Source organism: Erithacus rubecula, assembly GCF_903797595.1.
Source record: "Erithacus rubecula genome assembly, chromosome: 5".
Lineage (NCBI taxonomy): Eukaryota > Metazoa > Chordata > Aves > Passeriformes > Muscicapidae > Erithacus > Erithacus rubecula.
This window is the reverse complement of record NC_136687.1, coordinates 35,402,133-35,424,830: the sequence shown is the minus strand read 5'-3', so window position 1 is coordinate 35,424,830 and position 22,698 is coordinate 35,402,133. Positions and strand designations below refer to the sequence as shown.

Here is a 22,698-nt window from a genome sequence, read left to right as displayed (position 1 = left end):
GAAGAATTTTAAGGCAAACAAAACGAAGTCCAAGCAGTAAAACAAAACACAAATAAGGTTTTGGACTGGGAAAATAAAACAAGAAGATAAATCTTCAATAGAATATTGATTTCTTTTTTGATCTCACAAAAGGAGATCACACAGGGTAGAGAATATTTAACCAAGAAGACAGCAGAAAAGAAATGCACTTCCATTAAACCCATAAAGAAGCTGCAGTCACCTAGACAGAACCATAAAAAGGACTGAAAGTGTCTTCCCTGATAAAAGGCATTCTAAGAGAAGGACTGGGAAATGTGTTTCATAGTTTTGTGATAATTTATTTTGATATTGGGAGTGAAAATGTCATTGTTCTTAGGAATATTCTTTTCTTCATATGAGTATGTTTGTCATAAAACAAGTTAGAATTTAATATGATTTGAAGATAAATCACCTCTGGATGTTTTCAGTGAGCAAAAAATATTTTTCATCTTAATCTTAAATTTCTTAAATTAAAGGTTTTTACTGCCTTTTCCTGAGGCTGTTTACTCTGCACATATTAGGCAGAAGGATAGCAAAGTATTTTAAATAGGCAGGATCTATATGTGTCTCCTTAGAAGGGAGCTTCTTTTTCTGGCTGGTATTTATTTTTTTTCTGGAGTTCAGTTTCCTGACTAAGATAGTATTCACCAGCAGGAAGGAGTTAAACGATACCCAGGCAACTCAGGGGCTGTCTGTCAATCAGTGCTAATCTTGAGGCAGAGGCAGTAAGTGGCCTCAGAAAGGAGGAAATCTTTCTGGCATTTGTTTTACTTCTCTGTATTTATCAATTGAGAATGACTGGGCCTGAATTGTTAGTAAATAAGAATGATTTATCGTGTGATAAAATCAAAACCTATACAAAACAAGGCAAATACATTTCAGAAGGTCCAGCTTCTGCATCTTCAACATGACACCTCATACTGTGTGGGTCCACAGCAGGACAGGGTGGTAGTCTGTGATTGGCATTTGATACATAGCTAAATAGTACTGAGAACAATTTTTAAATGTCAGGTAAGGGAGAAAAGGCTGTTTTTGATAACACTGATACTACTGTCCTGCTGAAGGTCCTTGGCCACCTAGGAAAGGTTCTGGTTAGGATGGATGTAACAGAAATCTGTTCTCAAAAAAGAAACTGGATATAGAATGAAAAAATTATTTGATAGTGATGCTAAATTTCCACTCCAATCATAAGCAAGGTTTTACATGCATTCTTTATGGCTGGCTTTTCTAATTTTTGCCTTATCTTGTGGTATGAAAGGGCTTCTCACAACATAACTTGAGTGTCCCAAGTCTGCCACACTTATCATTTGTTGCCATACATTCTGATTTTGAATAAGAAATTGGCAACTAAGCTTCAGTTTACATAACTGTCTTTGCCCAATTTACAGACTTACACGTGATACCACAGACTCACAAGTTAGCCTTAACTGGAAGAGTAAAATGACTCAGTTTGGGCCTGGGAGACAGAGAACTAAATATAGTACACAGCATTAGAGCCTGGTACAGCTCGGGGAAAAAAATCCATTTGGGGACATATAAAAGGTCAGTTTGGAACAGAGGTGCCTGGGGTGCAGAAGCACTTGCCCTGACAACCAACTTCATTCTGTTCTCATTTGAGAAGTGGCGCAGCAGAGCTGCTGGGGACAGAAGAAAGTATAGGTAGGTAAGACAAGGAGAGAAAAAAATGGACATAGAAAAGGTTTCAGCTAGTTATTCCAAAAATTAGTGGAGGATGTAGCCTATTAAATATCCATTTCTGTGGGAAAGTGGTGTTGCAGCACTGTAAATATTTTGTTGAATGTGTACCAACTCAGCATACTCTGTGCAAATTCTTTATTGAAACAATGATCAATGTACAAGCTACATCACATTTCATTTTGCCACTTCAGCATGAACTTTTCTCCTTGTGGTTTACAGCTATGAGCTATAAAATCATAACAGTTATTTAAATCAAAATACAGCAACCGCTTCTCAAAAGAACACATTCATATTTGTCTTACATTTCTTGTAAAATCAAAAAGGATTTCATAATAAATGAAATATAACTTACAATACTTTAGTGCAAGCATTTCCTTTGCATCTAAGAAGCTTTCAGTTGTCCCACTAAATATGGCATAAGTAAGAGGCCAACTCTTAAAATAGCATGCTGCCAAGACATCCCATGAGAACTTTGAAAATCTGATACTGTTAACACTTTCTAGAATTAGTTAATCTGACCAAACTGAAAGTCAGAAAGCCCTGGTTATATGTTACAGTACTTTTGTCAAAAGGTAACTGCAAATTAAGGAACTGACATAGTATCTACATTAGAATAAAACAGGCACTGATTTAAAAAAAAAATCAACATCTGCCCGTATATGCCATTTGCAAGTCTTATGATTATACAGTAATTTTTAAGCACAGGAGTGCACATCTGTGCCTTACCAAATACCAACAAACCTGCACAAAAATGCTGGTCTATGGGTTCTTTTAACTTTTTTATATGACAGACAACAAGTAACTGAAGGGTAAGTTTCATCAAAAACATCTCAAATTAGAGAACAAAAAAAGGATCAGCAGCAAACAAATGCAACTCAAACAGAAAATGCTGAGAAAACAGATAGTGAATACTATGTTTAAGTAATCTGATTAGTATGGTCTTATATTTACCAAGAAATGAGTAAGTGTAAAATTCAAATCCAACACCGATCTATTTTGCTGCAGAAATCTAGTCATCTTTCATGAAGTTTGGCAAAAATGTTTAAAAATGGTATAAATATATTGTGCAAATCTCTTTTCCTTGTTAAGCCTGGCTTGGCGTTCCTTTGCTTTTAGAATGCAATTTCAGTTGGGCTGGATTTTTCAGATTCTGAGTGCTTTAAGAACCATTAGTGTTTGGTGGTACAATAAATAGAAAAATCTAAAAAAAGTGTGCATAGTCCAATGATGGGAACAGATTAATGCCCCTGAAGTGCTTAAGGTGCATGAATATATGTAACAATGCAAGCATTAATGTCTTCTTAGAGCCATTATTAATTTTATGTTTGTTAATTGTGTTCTTGGACCATAAAGTAGCCATTTGCTAAGAAATATTGCAAGACATAATTGCATACTTTATAATAGCACAGCCTGAAATTTTGGAATAGGAAAGACAGGTTTGGGTCTTGCTTCTCATCTGTCTTCTGCAAAGGAAGTTCCTGAAAGTATATAAAATCTTTAGGCTTAGAAGTGTCATATAATGGATGCATAAGATACTGAGCAGCAGACACAAAACCACCAAAAATCCACATAAACCAGAAGCCTCAGTTCTGTATAAAATCTGTATTTTCTCCAGCTACATTGCTGTTTAGTTTTTATTGTGATAATAACACAAAGCTAAATGTTCAGACTGGTTGGAGCAGTCCTGCCTGTGAACTCTCAGCTCTGAGTGACTCCAGCTCTAGAAAATTCAGGGTTCCCTTTGACCTTGCAACAGCAGGAATCCAGCACTCCATGTATTGCATGTATCTAATCCAAGTACCTGTTGCTTGTATGTGGTTTGCACTGTGCATTGGTGTGTACTTCAAACGAGCCCTTTGTGGGCAACCTCTAGGGAAAAACATCGTTTTTATCTTCAAGGAAGTTTACACAGTGATACTGAAGAAATCCATGGGGATTGTTTGCTCTCAAATGTTTCTCAATAAATAAATAATAAAGAGGCTGGAGAACAGTCTGTGAGAAGCAGTCAGAATCAGAACACCATAGAAATAAGGGTCTGATCTCTATTGTAAAACTTCATACTTTAAAAAGATTAAAATTAAAATAATGTAATAAACATTTTTATTAAAAAAATATTTAAAGTGTAACTTAGAAGTTATTTTTATTCTTTCAAGGAGAATATCCTTGCTTATCTGTGCAATCGTAGTTGGGCACCAGGTAGGTAACTTTAGAATGCATGGGCATTGTTTGTAAATGCTGGACAGGCAGAAATTTCAACATACCTCTTCTCAGAAGGTTAAGGTGAATTAAAGGATTTAGTGCAAGTTCCTGCTTTTGTTTCTGCCCTTGTCTGTTTTCATATCAGAAGCAAGTCAAGTAACTTGAAAAACTGATGTGAACACTAAATAGAAATATCCTTTGGACTCAGACAAGTAGTTAACTTGCATGTTTGCATCATACTATTGTCAATCACACTGGTCAGAAGTGAGGTTCTTTATGGTATTCCCTTAAACTAACTTCTGTCTTACATTTATATTGCTTCTCTGGAACTCAAATATTTCCAGTCACATTCCTAATGGAACTTTGCCCTTGCATGTTTCCTTTTGGGCATGTGCAAATGCATTTTGTATAGAAACCTGCCACTGTGGTGAGCACAAAAAAATTATGAGACATTGGAATACTGCCATTTCTCACAAGTTGGCTGTAAAATCTGAAGATTAAACTTTTTTTTTTTTTTTTTAAATAACCACAGAAAGATAAATATGGAGCCTTCTCTGCATCACCTATATAAGTCATGGAGTATTCCTGTATTGCACTGCTGGTGAGGCTCTAAGCTTTCATATGAGGAAGCTGACATAAGACCTCAGTTCATTATCAAGGGCTCTTCTATGTACCTGCAACATTGACTTTGTCTGGTCTTGATAACCTGTGCAGTTAATATAACTGATTGCCTCCAAAAGACACCTTATGGAGATGTGGCTGCTTCGTTAAAAATGTCCAAAGAGCCATCCATACATCTCCCCACAGACCTAAGAGACTTCTTTTTCTACCATATATGTGATTCCAGATTTATTTTAAGTATCTATATTTATACTACAATCCTTCTTAAACACTCCAAGGTGATAGTTTGTTCATTAGTTCCAAACTAAATGCATCAGGTAATTAAGTGATATGCTACTAACCCTACACAAACTCCTTGTAAGTGCTTTGTTCCCAGACTCACTGCAGAGAAGGTCCTTTTTATTGTCTACCTGCAAGACAAATGGCCACTTGCCTTCCACTCCTGGCATTTCCTGGCAGAAATGTTGATCTTTTTAATGCCACAATTGCTGCAATCATTAAAGCTTTACTGGGGTGGAGTCACATGTACTCCAGCAGTGAACGTCCTACATGTAGGAGGGTCCCAAAATCTCAACACAATTATATAATATATTTAACAGTTTACATGACTGTCTTTGTAATTTTATAGGACACTTGATTATATTTTTTTTCCAGTTCAGATACAACACTCTCAAACTGATGCTTATATTTAGGCTTGGTCTTCAGAATATATGAATTTGTTCAAAATTAAGACATCAAATAAAAGGGTATTTTGCCATTTCAGCCTTGTCATCAACTGATTATCAGCATTTGCAGGACTGTTATGGAACCTGCACATCTTCTGGTAATTAGTACATAGTTACTGCTTCCAAGTTACTTCAAAACAAGACATCTTGCATATTTGCAGCTGTTTGCCATGTGAACTTCTGGCAACATAAAAAATGCTCAAATGTATGCAAAAATACCCTGCAGAGCTGTTGAACTGCAACTTTCTGTAAGATGTTTTACAGGTTTCTCATCTGTAATATATACCTCAAAGCTGTTTCTTCATGCAAAACAAATGATCGTTGGCATCTTTGTTCCATGAAAAAGGGAAAACTATTTCCCATGTGGCTAAGCAGTGTGGTCTCAAATGAAATGGAAACATTTTAACTTTCTTTAATAGCACTCTAAATCACAATGCAGCTGAGCAAACAGGTTTTGTAAATGGGATCTATTAGGATTTTATTTGGCTACTGGAGTGCTGCCTCTTGGGCAATATTTCAAATTCACATGTTAATATTTGCAAAAATGTAATAGATGGAGATAAAGAGAGTGAAGGAGGAAAATGGAAATCAGTTTTATGTTTAGTAAGTTCAAGTGTCCTACATCAAAGACTACCAGTTACTTCCACGAGGCCACTACAGGTGACTCCAACCTAGGAAATGCTGAGGTAAATGTTTCTTGGAAATACTCCTAATCAAAACCAGCAATTAATAGTAATGTAATAGCAATTACTCTGCCATACATCATGGTAAACTAAACTCAAACTGAGAAGAAAGTGCCAAATAATCCACTTACATGCTTTTGCTATGATAGTCTCCAGGTAAGGCTTAGCGGCAAGTACAATATGTATTTTTAAAAGAGCTCCACCTGATTTTCCTGCTATGCATAGATTCAGGAGTAACTATCATACATGGCTTTCATATATAACACATGTATTTTTGTCATTTGCCAATGCTGTGTCATCAGAACTGAGTTCAACAGAAGGCTCAGGAGGGGGCTCTGCAGGAAGTGCTGGTGTTTGAAGAGTGTCTTCTTCCTTGGTGTCCAACTGCACGCTTTCCTGTGACTGACCATCCACGCAGTCCTTCTTGGACAATGGGTGAACTGACACTTTTATTGCAATCTGTTGAGGTGGCTCATGCAGTGATGAAGCGTCTGAGTCAGCTGTGGGAGATTCACTGCGAGTCAAAGCATTCGGGATCATATAAAGCTCATCCGTCTCAGTGGTTTCCTGGCCTTCTGCTGCCTGCCGTACAAAATTCTGTCCTTGCTCCTCCAGACCAACAACCTCCATAATTTCTTCCATTATAGTCCTGCAGTTCATGATGAGAGGTGGCAAAGGTACGCTCCGAGCAAGCTCTTCAATATAGCGAGCAAATTCCATGGTCTTGAACTGGGTTACTTTGGCAAGCTCGAGCGTTTTGGCTGATGTGATAATGGGGATACGCTTTGCAATCTCAAAGGCCTTCTGAAGTTTCTCTGCCCCTTCTGTTCTGAAGAATTCATTGATTGCTTTTTCGGTTTTCTTCAGATGACTGCTCATCATACATAACCGAGTAATGTTCAGTATCATAACGATGGTAAAAGCGACAAGGCAGACAATCATGTAATAGATTCCCATATCTCCAGAGGTAAAAACAACCCTCAGCGTCACAGTATTGTTAACACTGCCGTACCTATTAGATGCGACACACGTGTATTTACCTCTGTCTTCAAATGACACGCGGGTGATGTTTAGTAGCCCATTGTCAAGAAACCACCATTTTCCTGTTGGAGAGCAAACAGAGTAACTTAGAAGTATTTTGTCACACAATCAGCATAGTCTTAAATATCAGCTTTATCAAACTGGCTTCAGGTTTTGGAAGAACAGAATAATGCTCACAAGAAGACAAAGAATTTACCATCATAAAGGCCTGACATCCTAGCTGTGTTATTATCAAATCCCTGACACCAACTCTGGGTAGCCAGAGCATGCCCTAAAAGGGTCTCATAAAAAATGCTAATATGCATCACCTCTATCTCAGTCTTGTGGTCAGTTAAGTTACAAAGACAGGAGTACTCCAGAGAGCCTCCCAAACACAGGTCACACCTCTTCAAAGAACAGGATCAATGGGATTGTGAGGCAGAAAAACCTACTTAAACCCTACCTGTTTTGTTCCCTGACAATGCATTTGCTTACAATTGGGTTATTTTTGGCATTTTGTTACAGTATCTCATATAATTCTGTTAATGGAAATTTCAAAAACCCTAAGGTTTCAGACATCATATACTACATTGCCTGCCCTGTGAGGTGTTGAGAAACTGATTTCAAAGCATGATTTTAAAGAGAGGGAAGTAGGACTGGAAGAGTAAAATAGATGGGGAGGACTAGAGCCATGACAGGGAACACCTTGTTTCTTGGTAAAAACCTCTACACAAAAAGACAGAACTTCTTTTACCTTTAAAGTAATTTCTATCAATGTAATAATAATTGATAAGTTTGTCCACTACATGGACATATACATTTCATTTACATGAACACTTCATAATCTTTGAACCTGGCACAGCAGAACAGATTAGGTATGAAACTGCATTTGAAACAACATGTTAAAAAGCCATCACTCCTGTTACTGCTAAAGTGATTCAAGATGCATGTAGTTACTGTATTTGCCACTATATATTGGTAATGAATGAAGACTTTTGCTCCTCAAAGTTTTTCTAGTTAAGCATGGCTTACCCAAATTAGTTTTCTTACATTATCTCCAGCAGAAGCCTATGTAAAGTATTCCCACAAGATCCCTGCCTCAGTTCATGTGTGCAGACAGCTCTTAATTACATATTTTTATCCTCTTAGAAATTCTAACTTAACTGAAACAATATTTTTTACCCTAGCATAATTCCTGAAAACAGCTGAATCATCTTAAATTAAAAAATGCAGAATAAAAGTAAAATCTAAATCAGACTTTCACATTAAAAAAAAAAAAATCCTTCTGCTAAAGTTAGGCAAATTCAGAGGAAAACTCCTTTAGAGAGGAAATATTAGCATCTGTAACAGATAACACTTCTTCCACTTCCAGCATAGCAAAAAATGCTGAATATTTGCTGCTCAGTATTTCTTTGAATTTTAATGCTAGTCCTTTTTGCAAAACAGGTTTCTATTAATTGTGAAATAACAAGATGCCTTGTGATGTATCCTGGCCCCAGCTGTAGAAATGACATAATGGCATTGAACTGTGACTCAGTGACTGGGTCTGTGCCAGTGGATCCTGACAGGCATATTGACCACATAAGAAAACAATAATTAGAAAAGGTATCATTGCTGGGTTTTGATAACAATTCAATGCCATAATTAACACCACAAAGAAAGGTCTCAAGCTAGGAAACATTTATTACAGAAAGACATTCTCTTAAAAGAAGTATTGCATTGTTGAAATTCTAAGTTAAAGTGATGTTGTCTTAATACTACATCTCCACCTTTTACAGATTTGATAAAAATTTTTGCTCACCTACCTAAATGTTGGTTTAGTTACCTCTCAGCTGACTACACAAAGACCTAAATTTAGATGCCTGACTAATGGGGAAAACTTCTATTAGTGAACCTTAGCAAAACACTCCAGCACAGTAATCACTGTATGTTGACACAACCACACAAATGTTTGAAAGTCTGCTTAGTAGCTCAAGTAGTTCCTTTCTCTAGCTTTACTCAGAAAATGCTAACTTGCTGTACTGTAAAACATAACCAATTACACAGTAAGCTCTTACACACTGCTGTTCCCCATCAAGCTGGGTCAATAGTTTCTCCCGTCACAGCAGAGTTCTCTGTCAGGTCAGCCATTAGTTAGGCATGCTATCTTACAACTAGGAGTTTATTTCAGCATGCAATGAACAAAGCAGTCACTATGGAAGGATTACGTAAGAAAAACACCTTTTACATACCCACACTCCCCTCAAAAACTCCCTAGAAGTAGAACTAGGATTATCACCCAAACCTTCCATTTAAGGAAAATAAGCTTGTGTAATTATGGTCTCTGGCAAATGGCACTGAAGAGTCTTAACTAAAGCCAGAAGGCTCAAATTTGGCCTGTCCTTCTGACTGCTGCCCTATATAGGTTCTGCACTAGGTTGTTTAGGGCATCTCCATGTCTCACACTACCATGTCACTGCACATAAAGACAGCAGGCATGTCAGGGAGTTAACTCTGTTGAGTTCATATGTCATGAGAATGCTCCTTTGAGCTGGGAAACAGCTTTTTAATCTTTTTTGGGTGCCAGAGAAGAACAAAGGAGGACAAAATGAGAAACAGAAATAAACCCGAAGTCTTCCAATGAAAAGAGGCCTGTCTACACCTTCTGTTAATTGCTTCAGCTTCTTGCTATGTGTTGCTATAAATAACACATAAAAAGTTACTGTTTTCTTCCAAGGTGTGCATAAAAAATTTATAACTGCCACCAGGCTTTCATTTATTTTCACACAGGAAAATACCACAGCCAGGCCATTAAATTCGGGTTATTTGTCAGCTTGCTGAAATCAGAAATGTCTCTGGACAGGCTACATCAGTGCTATTACCGAGATCCTACCTTTATTCTCCTCCTCTTGGAGCAGGCGGCCATTGGAATTGTACCATCTGTAATGTGGGCTGGGACTGCCTTGAACATTGCAGTCGATCAAGGCACTGCTGCCCTCCTTGACGATGATGTGGTCGATGCGGGAGGTCACCAGCGGCGCGGCCCCCGTGTGTGTGTCAGTGCGGTTGAAAGTGCTGTTGCTCACATCCTCAGCAGTGCTCAAAGCTGCTAATAAGATGACAAGGCGTGTGGTAGGCAGAAAGTACAAAAAGTGGCGGCTGTTCAGTATGTCCATTTTCCTTCAGGGGTGTACACCACTGGCTGGGAACTGGTTCTGTCGAATGTGGGTCCTTGAAGTGAGCAGGTCACAGGAGAGTTCTACTTTGATCTGTGCAATTTTATGTTTAAAATAACCTATAAAATAAATAAGTACAGAGAGATGGCACGTATAAACAATTCATTAGATATGCTCTTTTAAAATAGTGACGCATCCATTAATGCATTTCACAATCATCAGCACAGTGTCTTGTCTAAATGCTAATGCTGTCACAGTCCTTATCCTTACTGGAAAAAGATGCATACATTTTCCTGACAATGGTGTTGTTCAGAGTGACAGGCGTAGGAGAAGGCTTTTATCACCTAGACACTTAGCACACTTAGCAGCAGTTTAGCTACAGTAGCAGCCACAGTTTTATGTCAAAAGTTCAACAGGTTTTTTTTTTGGGGTTTTCTTTGGTTGCTCTCTTTTTCTTATAAAAACTATTTGCAAAATCAACAGGAAAAATGGAGGGACATAACATTAAAAGCTGTTACTGCCAGTTTGGTGCTGCAACTCTACCACGTGCATGGTCTTAGGTGAATTGTGAAACGTGGTGTAAGAACGAACAATTCCAGGAAGGGATTTTGGATCTAAAGCTGGAATCCTTGACATACACATTTTTTTCTCAAACACAGCAGCACATACAGCAAAAACATCTTAGACCACTCATTTTTCATAAGCTACTGCTGTCTGAGATAAACAAAGCCTGGAACACTACTCTTAAAAAAGGGTATTTCATGCTTGATAAAGTAATTTCAGTGTTGTTATTTTTAGAGCAGATTCATAAAGAAGAGTACTTGCTAGTGACATGATTATGGTTAATGTTCCTTTGAGATAAAAATGAAGTTAGGACTTTTCTGTTCCTTATGTGTCATTAAGCATTTTGCCTGTGTACTTTTTGCACACTCTCCCTCAGTATTTTCCCTCAACTAATCACCCACAATGAGGCCTTTCTGAAGCAGTGATTTCAGTTTCTGGACAGCAGCGGGGGGGGGGTTATAAATGTGCTCTCTATTGGCCTCATTATGCTCCCAGTGAACACAATTGGCATTCAGTACTGAGGGCACAGTGTTGGCCTCAAAATGAGCACCTTGGAAAATTTCACTCAAGAGTCTAAAGGCCACAAATCATGTTAAAATCACAGAGTGTCCAACTATACTGGTTTTACTCATGTGTTTTTAAGGTACATAACTTAAACTTAGTGAAATTTATTAGACAGAGGAATCTACCTGGAATCCAAATACAGGAAAGTATCTAATGAACTTTCCCCAAATGAACACTTCAATTTCAAAAAGTTTATATTTCCTTAAATATACATTTGACCTATGGTAATTCATCTGCCTTGGCATACAAAATAACTGTTGGCATATATAAAGGAAACACTAAAATAAAAAGAAACAAATGAAAATTCCCTTCCTTATTTTATATATTTAAAAAGGAAAGAAAGCAACATTACTGTCTTTCACTGGTAATATTTGATTTAGGTTGTTTTGTTATGCATCCTCTCTTCTCTGTAAAGCAATAACTTGCTTTCATACAAATAGATGCAGGTGTTATTGAAAAAGCAAATTAATTCTTCCATTTTACAGGAGGAATCGTTAATAGAAATGAAAACCTATGTTTTTTAGATAAACTGCTGGCATGATTTAGAGGTCTGTCCCAGCTTCAAGTCTGTTCTTGTTTTTGCTTTGCTTTTATAATTACTGAATGTGGAAGTATTTCTTTTGAAGAGGAGAATAATTTTTAACTTTAAATTAATATGCAAATCTCATTTGTCATAAAAAGCTATATAAACAATGAATTCAGAAATCTATTTCCAATTATGCAAAGCATGTAGAGTCTGTGCTTTTGAAGGTACACTCTGTCTGAGTCAGCAGTTTGGAAAAAACCTTCAGTTCTGCCTATTCACTTCAGTAACTACTGGCATCTCATTTCTACTACTCCATTAACCTTGGAGACTGACATTCTTCATGATTACACATATTCAGTCTATAAAATGTTTCTGTACAGTGTCACAAATCTGCATTGCGCCATACACAAAAGCTGAAATCACACTTCCTGGCAAAGGAGCAGGAACAGAGGCTGGCTGGATTAAGACAATGGGAAGGGCAAAAGATAACAATATAAACTGATTAAGCTTTGTGCTCCAATTACTGTCTGGGGCTTGTTATTACTGCGTTTGTGTCTATCACATATTTTTACAGCAGAAAAATCAGTAGCAATCAAAATAAAGTATTTATTGTGGAGAGCAATCTGCATTCCAGAGGGAAGTGAAATAGCATCTCCCCAGCAGCTGAAAACAAAAACCTGTAAAGAAGGGACCAACAGTGTATTAGGAAGCTCAAGGCTGATTCCACAGAGCTCAGGGATGTGGGCAGAGTTTGGAAGGTGTGATGGCAGCAGGGCGTTGCCTATTCTGCGTGTTTACCTGTTTTGAACGCAGAGCGCGTGAAAGCAGGAACTGTACCTTTGTGTAGTGATAGCAAATGTGACAGCATGGCCATTATTTGTCTGAAGGCAACGGTGACTACCTCATTCTGGCCCAAAATTGAACCATAAATTTCAGGAAATAGAGATGAATAATTTATGTCTGCTGTGTAAGATTCTTACCTACTCCTTCTTACTCCTTGGAATGTACTTTCTCATGTATCTTCCTGGAATGTAGAATATTAACAAACCACTAAATACCTCTGTAGACACATTTCTATTTGAAATAACTACAATTTGATGGCTAATATGAGGAATAATCAGGCAGTAGGTTTAAATGTTTGGAAATGAAGGTTGCTGCTTTCATATGCCATCCAGGGAAGTACCTGGAGGGAAGTTTGAAGACAGATCTCTCTGAAGAATGGTGTTTTAAAATAAAAATTTAGACCAATGTTCCCAGGGCAACTACAAAGCAGTAGGCAATCTTTCCTTTGGTGGGCATCCTCTCCAATGTTACCAGGAAACAAAAAGAGATGGAAGAAAGCAAAGAAGGTGACACAAGAAAGTTACAGGGTGGCCATGCTGGGACCCGAATGTCCAGGACTCTCTGTAAACCTGCTGGGCATGACCAAAAATGCTAGAGTCAGGTGAGGAAGCAGGAAGAAGCAGAAAGAGAACTGAAAGGGTAGAAAATGTGCTCAAACCAGACACTGATGCAAAGGAAGATTTGCTGAGAGTTCCTATCCTCCTACTTTGCCATAGGCAGCCTGAGGATATTAGGGAACACAGATCTGGGAGCCAGCTGCTTGGCTAAACATAAGTGATACAATGAGTTATGGTTTAATCACACGACGAAATGGAGAGAAGACTGAGACCAAAATAGGACTGCAAGAGAATCCAGAGTATTGGAGAAGTGGGTACAGTGCTGTCACCCAGGATCTTGGCCACAAGAGGCAGCAATTAGCTGTGACCCATGATAAACCTGTTGAAGGCAGCCAAAACTGTAACCTTTTAATCTGACCTAGGTCAGAAAAAGCTGGATTGACTAGACTGAAACAAAGATTCCTGTAATAACTCCTCAAGACTGAGAGTAGCACAGTACTCTAAAAGAAGGAGGACATCTGCAATCCCAAGACTCACTTTGTAGGAACAGATTGAGTCTCAGAGCATTTTTGCCATGAAAAGGTCACTATAAACAAAGAGATAATTTCTGGTCATGGAAAGAATGTAATCACCAAAGCATATTAACTACCTTTAAAATATTTACAAAAAATAAAAGTCAATATAATATAATATAATATAATATAATATAATATAATATAATATAATATAATATAATATAATATAATATAATATAATATAATATAATATAATATAATATAATATAATATAATATAATATAATATTTACATATACTTTTCTTCTTTTTTTTTTTTTTTTAACTTTTTAATCTGTGGTGCATGAAATGGCAAAAGAATACTCTTAACTATTCTAAGCTTTGTTTTCCACCCAAAACTGTGAGACAGGCACAGGCTTACCTCTGAAGATGGAATTAAAGGAATCTCGAAATTCTCCTCCAGCATTTAGAATATGTATATGGGAAACTTTCCTGCTGTATTGTATCTGAAGCAACATTTACTACTCAACAATGTTTGCCAGTGGCCCATAGATTAAATAGTTCTGTGTTTTAATTCCCCAACCCAAATGGTGTAAATTGAAAATATTAAAGTAACAGATTTACTGCTTGTGAGATTAACTTCCAAGGAAAGACTTAAGCCACGTGAGAACACATGACAAGCTCTTCTTCTAAGTGACATGACAGCCAGCTCTAGCATGCTCTCTATGCATTTCTATCCAGTGAAGTCTCCTGGAATGTGCTCCAGAAAAAAACGGACCTGCAGTATGATAGTTTTAATCCTTATTAATGTGAAATGTGGACAAAAGCTGCAGTTACAACTTTTCTGTCCAAAATCAGGCATCAGTCTAAACAGAAGATACATCTAGGACTGACTAGGAACATTAATCAGAGACATGTTCTGACTATTTATTTTTTCACGTCCTAGATGTGTTTGCTTCCCATGCTACTGGCACCAAAGAAAATTACTATGGGTGCAGGGTCATGGTTGTAAGTGCTGCATTTGTGCAGAACAACGTGATGACAGTGCACAAAAAAACAGAAAAGGAGGGCAATGATGCATACCTTTTCCTGGCTTGCTCACATCTGTAAGACTGGCCTGTTCTTGTTCTTGGAATAATGTGTAATCCTATTAACTGTGAGGTTATTCAATTCATAAGTGAAGCACAAGAAGCCAGCTTACTGCATAATGCATAAATTGTACTCCTACAGCTTTAACATCTCAATGCTATCTTCCTTGTCTTGTAAGTGACCAAGAAAATTAAATTATTTTCATTCTAGTTCTCACTTGTCTAAAAGAAGTATAAAGGCTGATGTTACAAAACAAAATTAACGCTAGATTTTTTATTATTCAAAAACTACTTGCTACTTTTCTTTGTTTCCACAGGCAATGTCTTTTAAGAGTGGGTGAAAGTAAAAGTGAACAGGTGTAAGTGAAACAGAAATGCAAATTAAGGAACTGAAGCCACACAGGTGAGAAGCTCACTGCCAGTTCATAGGCTTATGAGTGAGAACCACCTACTGAAAAGGTCCAATTATTGGGATCCAGACATGCAGATGTAAAGAAATGTCACTCATTTACAACTAGCAGAAAATTTCTGACTTATTTTTCTACTTATTTGTCAGTTGATAAAATATTAATGTTTGGTTCCAGAAGAGCTGCTCTGTTCATTCTCCTGGAGTGGGGGATTTCAGTCCTTCATAGCTTCATGGCTTCATAGCTTTCCCAGGCTATATTGAATAGGTCACCTGCTGGTCATGTTTGTAAGATGAAGAGCTTCATTCTGCACATCTAGACTGGGGCTTCCCAACTGGGCAGCAGCCCCCAGCTATATGCTTATTTAGTATCTTCAGCTGCCTTCAGCTGCCTGGGAACTTTAGGAAAGCTCCCAAGAGGGCTGAGCCCTGGCCATGTGTGCTCAGTCACTTGGTGTCATGCTGCCTTCAGCCAGGTGGGAGGGTATAGAGAAGACAGACATGGCTCCTCTGAGAGATGTGCTGTGGAAGATTTAGACAAGGGACACATGCTGCAACAACATAATTTATGAATATTTATGAAAGAAACTTTTATGCAGGAGGTCAGTCTAGCCCTGCAATAGGCTGCCCAGATGGGCTATGGAATTGCCATCCTTTGAGAAGTTCAAAACTTAACTGAGCTGGTATACACTGGCCCTGCTTTGAAAAGCCTGTTCAATCAGATGCCTCCAGAGGCCCCCTCAACCTAAAGAAACTCTAATACACCAGAAACACATATACAAGAATTGTCTTGGGGAAGACAATGGAATAAAATATGTCTGATCTTAAAAATTGCTATATAGGATGCTAGGAAATTGTCTTCATGATCTCCTTCATAACTTTTTGAGTAAAAGCGTTTTAGAACAATAAGACAGCTGAGAATGTGAACCACAGCCTGAAAAAAAAAAAAAAAAAAAGTGGCCTTCTGCATTGTATTTACATGTTAAGAACCGTACATCTCTTTAGAGAAGACGTATTTCCAGCCAAAGGAACTCTGAGCATCTTTGTTGCCCTCCACTGCACTTGCTTCACCTTGTCCACATCTTTCTTGTGCTGAGGACCCCGGACCTGGATGCAGTACTCCAGGTGAGGTCTCACAAGGAGAGAGGAGAAGCATCTCCCTCAAGGTGATTGTCTCAATTTCTTGACACAGGATAAAAGAGGGCTGGGAATCTATTAAGATTTGAGAGAGATTGTGTATAATGTACAAGTACAGGTTTACAGATTATGACAGCCTATGATGAATGGGGGAACTTAACTTCCATATATGCATTGTCCTCTGAGTGTATAACCCTGGGCAGTGAACAGGAAGGGCTGTCAGTATGGCAACCTGGAGACCTTTTCTAGCACTCCTGTCTTAAAGAAATTATAACAAAAAGGGCTATAAATTAATTGTATGTTTTGCAGGCATTGGTTAGTTCTTACAGACAAACATTTGTCAATCTGTTTAGTAAGGTGACAAATGATAAATAACAACAAAAAAAAAAAGTGGAAAAATCAAGACAATCAAGGGCTGTAGCTTATTCTACCATTAATGGCAGAACATGATCAAAACTTAGCCATTATCAGTTTTTGTCTTCTAAAATTATTTAGGTCTGAACACACACAACACTACAGGGGGTAACAATGCAAAGAAGCATCATAATAATAATTCTCTTAGTTTCAGAGTTCCATAGTGTAACAAGACACTGCAGCAAGAGAGCAGCAATAAAGTGCAATTGAAAATTAATGCTTTTCATTTAGGGAAATAAGGCTATCTGTTCAGCAGCTGTACAATGAAAGAGTTTTCATGTTGCTTTTATCAGTGTGTAAATGTTTTAGAATTTTTTTACTGTAAATTTCTCCTCTGTTTCTCTTTATCTGCTTCATGTTTGTCTTTATCTGCTTCATGTCTCTATTATCTTTATTCTACTTCACATTTCAGTATGGCAAAACTATTGCAAAAAAAAAAAAAGTAAAAACATCAAGCACATGGCATCCTAGAACTTCACTTTAAATATTTGAATGGACCCATTGATTTAACCATGTCTCTGAATGGTCTGATGTGCACTCTCCTTATGTCAACGAACACTCAGAGATGCTAATGCATTAACCTAAAAAATAATGAAGACTGTGGGTGGATAATTGTTGGAGAGGTTATTTAAAAGTACCTTAAGAATGCCAAACCTCTGGAAAATCCCCTTTTGGAAAATCATGTAATTCCATCATCTCTGCTGTGTCAAATCAGCTTTTTGCAAAATACACTAAAGCAACAAAAGCACTCAGGCAACTTGGATGCTTAACTTCTCATTAAAAAGTTGCAATTCTGTTGTGCACTCTTATATGGACTGAGAAATCTGTTTTCTTTCTATGTGGTATTTTAATGACTGCAGCAAAAGCCAAGCTCTATATTTAGTGGAGAAGCCTGCTGATTTTCATCAAGGCAGGTACTGTAGTAAAAATGTCCTACTGAGTTGTAGGTTACCCAGATCATAAAGCAAATTCAACACTATCGATATTGGAGATTTTTCAAGGTCCATCTTACGTTTGATTAGGCATAAATACTTTGAAGAATTTTATTCTAAAAAATAAAATTTTTATTTATGTAGATTATCTAGATTTACTCCATCTTTGTATTTATTTAGGGGCCATACAATTACCATTCAGTATAGTTCTGTATACAAAGCTCTTATTCCAGAAATACTTGTATGGCTTTAAGAGTCTCTTGCAAACTTTCAGTATAGCTGCTGGTTTGCTGCTGCAGTAAATGCAGGTGCATCAATGCTTAACAGTTCCCTCTGCTGAGAAAGGAGGAACAATGAAGACACACAGGGAATCCCTCCCACACTTCCATGTGCATCAGAGCTCTGCCTGGCCTTCCCAGGTTCTATGTATCTTTCATTTTCTTTATGCACCTTGTATATTTTATTTATTCCAGCACTCAAAGCATTATTCTGCCAACAGTTTAAATAACCAAAGTCAGCCAATGCAATGGATATCATGTGCTCTTGCCAAGGCTTATGAGACTCTGCTAAGAACATAGCAATGCAGAATGTGGCCCTGTTCACTTCCTTCCCCTTCCTCCTTTGAGCTCTGTTTGTCAAAGACAGCCATCCCTTAAGCACATCTAGCTGTTTTCTTTTTCCAAAGGAAGAAGGAAAATTCCTGATGGAGGACACTTAAATATAACACAAAATTAAAAATTAAGTTTTCCTTAACCAAAGATACTAAGGGCTTTGCAGGCTAAAAATTTTATTTAAACTCTAAATTTTGAACAATTAAATGTTTTCAATGCACTGATATAGCTTATATGATGTTATTTTAGCAAAAGACTCCCATATTACCTATAACATAAAAGAAAAAAAGAATAAGAGAAAAAATGTTAGAGAATGCCTAATTCTTCCCTATCCCTATAGAATTGTAAGATGGATATAATTTTTAATGATTTGCTTTCATGTTTATTGGTTGCTGGGATACAGGGCAAAAAGGTTACACATAGATGCCATGATTAGGACAGGATTAACCTTGTCAGAGGAGGAACTTAAAGGAATCTAAGTGCTCATGACTGACTGCAACTGAAAGTGATTATTTCAGGTTAAAGGTGTCTGCACCTCTTTCCTCCACAAGTAACAAAGGGGACAGAAGGAAGATGGATTCAGACAAGTTTGCCTTGCATCATGCAGCAACTTAATCTTGCCTGTACCCAAACAACTCTCTCCAAGCATGACTGTATATTGCTGTGTGTATGCAATAATTTATCTCAAGGCCCTCGAGAGTTTACTAAAGAACCTCTATAATTTCAGACTTGTGTGCTGGTTATGTCTACACTATTAAAAAGTGTAACAGTAAAGGCACATAACTTTCTCAGCATCCCATACTCTGCTGCAGTGCCCTGGCCCCTGCATGACTTAAAAATATCATCAAGAATCTTTTCTTGAAATAAAACTCTCAGTGTGGCAGACCCATGTCAATTAAATATTAGGTCTGGTCTAGGTAGGTTACTCTAAATGCAATAAGAAATTCCTCCAATATAGTGGCACTTCTCCAAAAAAGTTATTTACACACATCTGTATAGAGGTTGTTATTTCTGATAAATGCTCTAAAATGTTGCTATGGATTATTTTAATCACAGTAATAGGTGAAAAGTGATAACCTCTCCATTGTCTTGGAAATGAAGTTTCTAAGGTGGGTCTGTACATGGGCCAAAAATGCCACTCTTTTAATTGTCAAAACTAAATAACAAAATTAAAGATACAGAGAGATGCATGCAAAAGCCCAAAAGTCTGCATGAATGGATGGCAGCTCAGAATTGCAGCAATGAAAAATTCCAGGAAGTCTTATGCCAGTTTTCTGGTGACATATTGATACAATCCAGGACATCTCAAAGCAGGATCATAGGCATTTGTGCCTGCAAAGACTTCTAGAAGGTGCACTTTGCTGAGAGAGAAAGAAGACTCTGCTAGCAGAGCATGGTACAGGTTGCTTTAGCTGCTTGCAAGCTTACTCTCCCTGCTGTAAATTGCATCCACATCTCACTGGTGCCTTACACTGGGCAAGAAGCTTAAACTATAAAAGAAATGCCAGCCCCACATTCCAAACTCTGTAGACAAGAACTGAAATGGAGATTTTTTTTTTTTTTTTTCATTTAAATAATTCCTCAGAAGCCCCTGTCATTGTGCCACAAATGTGACCCTCTGTTGGCTGGGTTTGGGTTCTGTTCCCCTGGTTAAAGCAATGAATGCACTTTAGCCAGGTTCTGTGCCAACTCCACCCTCCTCCTCCTCCAAACTAGTGCAGGATCTGTCTAATTGCAGGGAGGCAAAGGGGACAGGATGGGGCAGGAAGACAACTGTTGTACAATATAGATCACTTCAGAATTCACTACCACACTCCAACCATGGGTTAAATGTTTTAAGAGTGACTGATTTTATCTTTAAACTTTATGAACCTTCAGGACAGGAAATACGCAATGGACGCAAAGCGTCATTTTTTTTGTTTGTTGTGGATGTTCTGCTGTTTGTGTTTGTCCAGACCTCTGAAAACTCCAGATTCTTCAGAAAAAAAAAAAAAAAAGGGTGTACAATGTGTACACAGCACTCCAGCTGTGTAAGCTGCATTCAGCATCAACTGATGCTGATATCCTGCAGTCTGAATGAGACAGATTTCTAATAAAAAAGAATTCCTAGTACAGCAACTGCAAGTATATCAAAGGTGCTGTTGCTAACTGTACACACTATGCCAGACAAAGGATTCCTGCCATGCAAAACATCATCTCCACTGAAAAAAGATCTGCCGTATTTTGTCTTACTGCAGTGAAAAGAGGAACTCTTTGTGTTTTAATGCCTCTGAAGAACTGAAGTGCTACATCCCCCCTCCCCTTAAATCCTTTGTGTTCTTCCTTTTAAAATAATTTTACAATCCTTCAGACAAACGTGTCAAATGAGGTCTCAATTAGGATTTTACCACAATTGGTACTTTTATTTCCCCAAGTGGGGTTATCAGGGTAGCTCCATTTGAGATGTTTCAATTTAACAAATGAAAGAGGGCTGTTAGGAAGTGTAGTCTCTTACAAGACTCTCCAGACAAATGCACTAGAAAAGTGCCTGCTCAGTGGCACTCTGGTCTCTTAAGCTCCCTTGTCCGATACTGCTCCAGTTGACTCTGTTAAGGATTTTCAAGCAGGATTTGAAAGATTATTTCAAGACCACTCTGAAGTGTAAGATTCTAGTTCCCTCAGGTCACTTATGAAATTGAGTGCAAGCTTATGAGGCTATCCTGTGAAGTAAATGGGTAATTAACGCAAAATATCAGGAGGCATTCTTTATTTTAATTTAAAGGCAGCACAACTTAACCTCTCTTTGAAGCCTGCTCCATCGAAGCGGTCTCTGCACTGAGGTGTCACCTCCCATTCCCCTTCCCAGGGCGGGACAGCAGCGAGCATCCTGCGCGCAGGAGCTGCAAGGCTCCAGCAAAGCTTTGGCATCATTAGCTTTCCCTTTTTGACCAACGAAACCCACTTTCCTTCAGAACTCGGTGCTGATTTGAAATGATCTCCTGAACTTTCCCGCTGGACACAGCATTACTGCGCTCCGCGGCGCGGGGAGATGCCGCGCTCCACGCGAGCGACAGCGGCGGCGGGGGAAGCGCGGTGCCGGGCTGCCCGGGCTGCAGCGCTCCCCGGCACGGCACCGGACCCGCTCCGGCCTCCGGGCTCTGCCGAGGCCGCCGGCGGGACAGCGCGCCCGTGGCTCGGCGCGGAGCTCCTCAGCTCGGCGCGGCCCCGGGACCGGCGCAGCGCTCACGGCAGCCGGCAGGTGCCGGCGGCGGGGCGATGGAGGCGGCGGCGGGCAGCGCGCCCCGGGACCGCCGCCCTCCCGCCGGGGAAACCGCGGCCCGCGCCCCCCGCGCCGCTCACCTGCCCGCCCGCCGCTCCCGCTCTCTCGCTGCCGCCGCCGCGCTGCCGCCGCTGCTGCCGCCGCCCCGCGGCAGCGCCCGCCGCCGCCGCGCCCCTCAGCGCGCCCCGCGCAGCACCATGCCGGGGCCGGGCCCGCGGCCGCGGCCGGGGCCGGGGCGGGCGGAGCGCGGCGCTGCCGCAGTGCCGCGCCGTGCCGGTGCCGTGCCGTGCCGTGCCGTGCCGTGCCGTGCCGTGCCGTGCCGTGCCGTGCGCTCCCGCCGCTCCGCCGCTGCCGGCTCCGGCGGGGAAAGTAGGTCAGGGAGGCACTGAGCATGCTCGGGGCCGGGCCGGGGGGCGGCCCCGGGGCCCGCGGGGGGCGGTGGAGCCCTCGGCCGGGGCTGAGGCGGACCGGGGCCGTTCGCGGCCAGCGGGCCAGCCGGGCAAGGCAGGGTGCGAGCCCCTCCGGGCCGGCAGTCCGGGACAGCCCGCCGGTCACCGCATCCCCGCTCACAGACGCTTGCGGGAACAAGTGCTGCGGGAAGGGTAATACCCCAGCACGCCTAGATAATCTCGAGAACCAAAATGCTGTGCTTATGAGAAATGGCACACGTGCTTCCCCCCTAGGGCTTTATTCCTAACGGGATTGCAGCACCCAACTCCGGTTTGAGCTCAGTCTGAGGAGGTCTCAGCCTGTGAGAAGCTGACACAGTATAGATGTCTAAGTGGTCTGTCAACAGAGGATAAAGTTGTCTTTAACCTGAGCAAATGTGCTTGGATTTGATTGTGCTAACTATGCAGCTGCCAAAAAGGGGATTAGGATGTATGTGGACAGGCAGGAAAGTGGCAGGGACCTGGTGTGTGCCGATGCTGTCCTGTGCCACTCTCAGAAGAGGAGGATGCAGAGCGTCCTTCAGCTGAGTGGCAAGGCCAGTGGGTTAAACCATGGAGGTCTGTATTTCCAGATGTTTGTAGTACTTTTATAGCCAGGCTTGGACCTTGGTCTTGACTGCTTCCAGGGAGTAGTAGCTGAATTCCTCTGCTCATGGAAGAGTAATCAGATGAGAGAGCATTTGTTGAAACTACCAGGAAAGCTTGGGTTAAGACT

The 22,698-nt window shown here is 39.9% G+C and overlaps 1 protein-coding gene across 2 annotated transcripts; it reads right to left on the bottom strand.

The window, feature by feature from the left end:
* Positions 1–3,823: 3,823 nt before the first annotated feature.
* Positions 3,824–21,925, bottom strand: MFAP3L (microfibril associated protein 3 like). Of its 2 annotated transcripts, none has more exons than XM_079306178.1 (3): positions 21,615–21,925; positions 9,837–10,238; positions 3,824–7,047 (listed from the first exon to the last, which is right to left on the bottom strand). In XM_079306178.1, the coding sequence occupies exons 2-3, from the start codon at positions 10,117–10,119 to the stop codon at positions 6,185–6,187; spliced, it is 1,146 nt and encodes a 381-aa protein (XP_079162304.1). In that variant the 5' UTR covers positions 10,120–10,238; positions 21,615–21,925; the 3' UTR covers positions 3,824–6,184. The 2 variants fall into 2 exon arrangements, with proteins under 2 accessions (XP_079162304.1, XP_079162305.1); XM_079306179.1 differs by lacking the exon at positions 21,615–21,925 and adding an exon at positions 21,052–21,580.
* Between the last annotated feature and the right edge of the window lie 773 nt (positions 21,926–22,698).

What these genes read in the sequence shown, in the direction of transcription:
- MFAP3L (XM_079306178.1), bottom strand. Translation starts at nt 10,119, where the DNA reads ATGGACATACTGAACAGCCGCCACTTTTTGTACTTTCTGCCTACCACA. An exon ending in CCAAGAGGAGGAGAATAAAG is followed by an intron (nt 7,048 to 9,836) that starts GTAGGATCTCGG and finishes GCTCTCCAACAG; the next exon opens with GAAAATGGTGGTTTCTTGAC.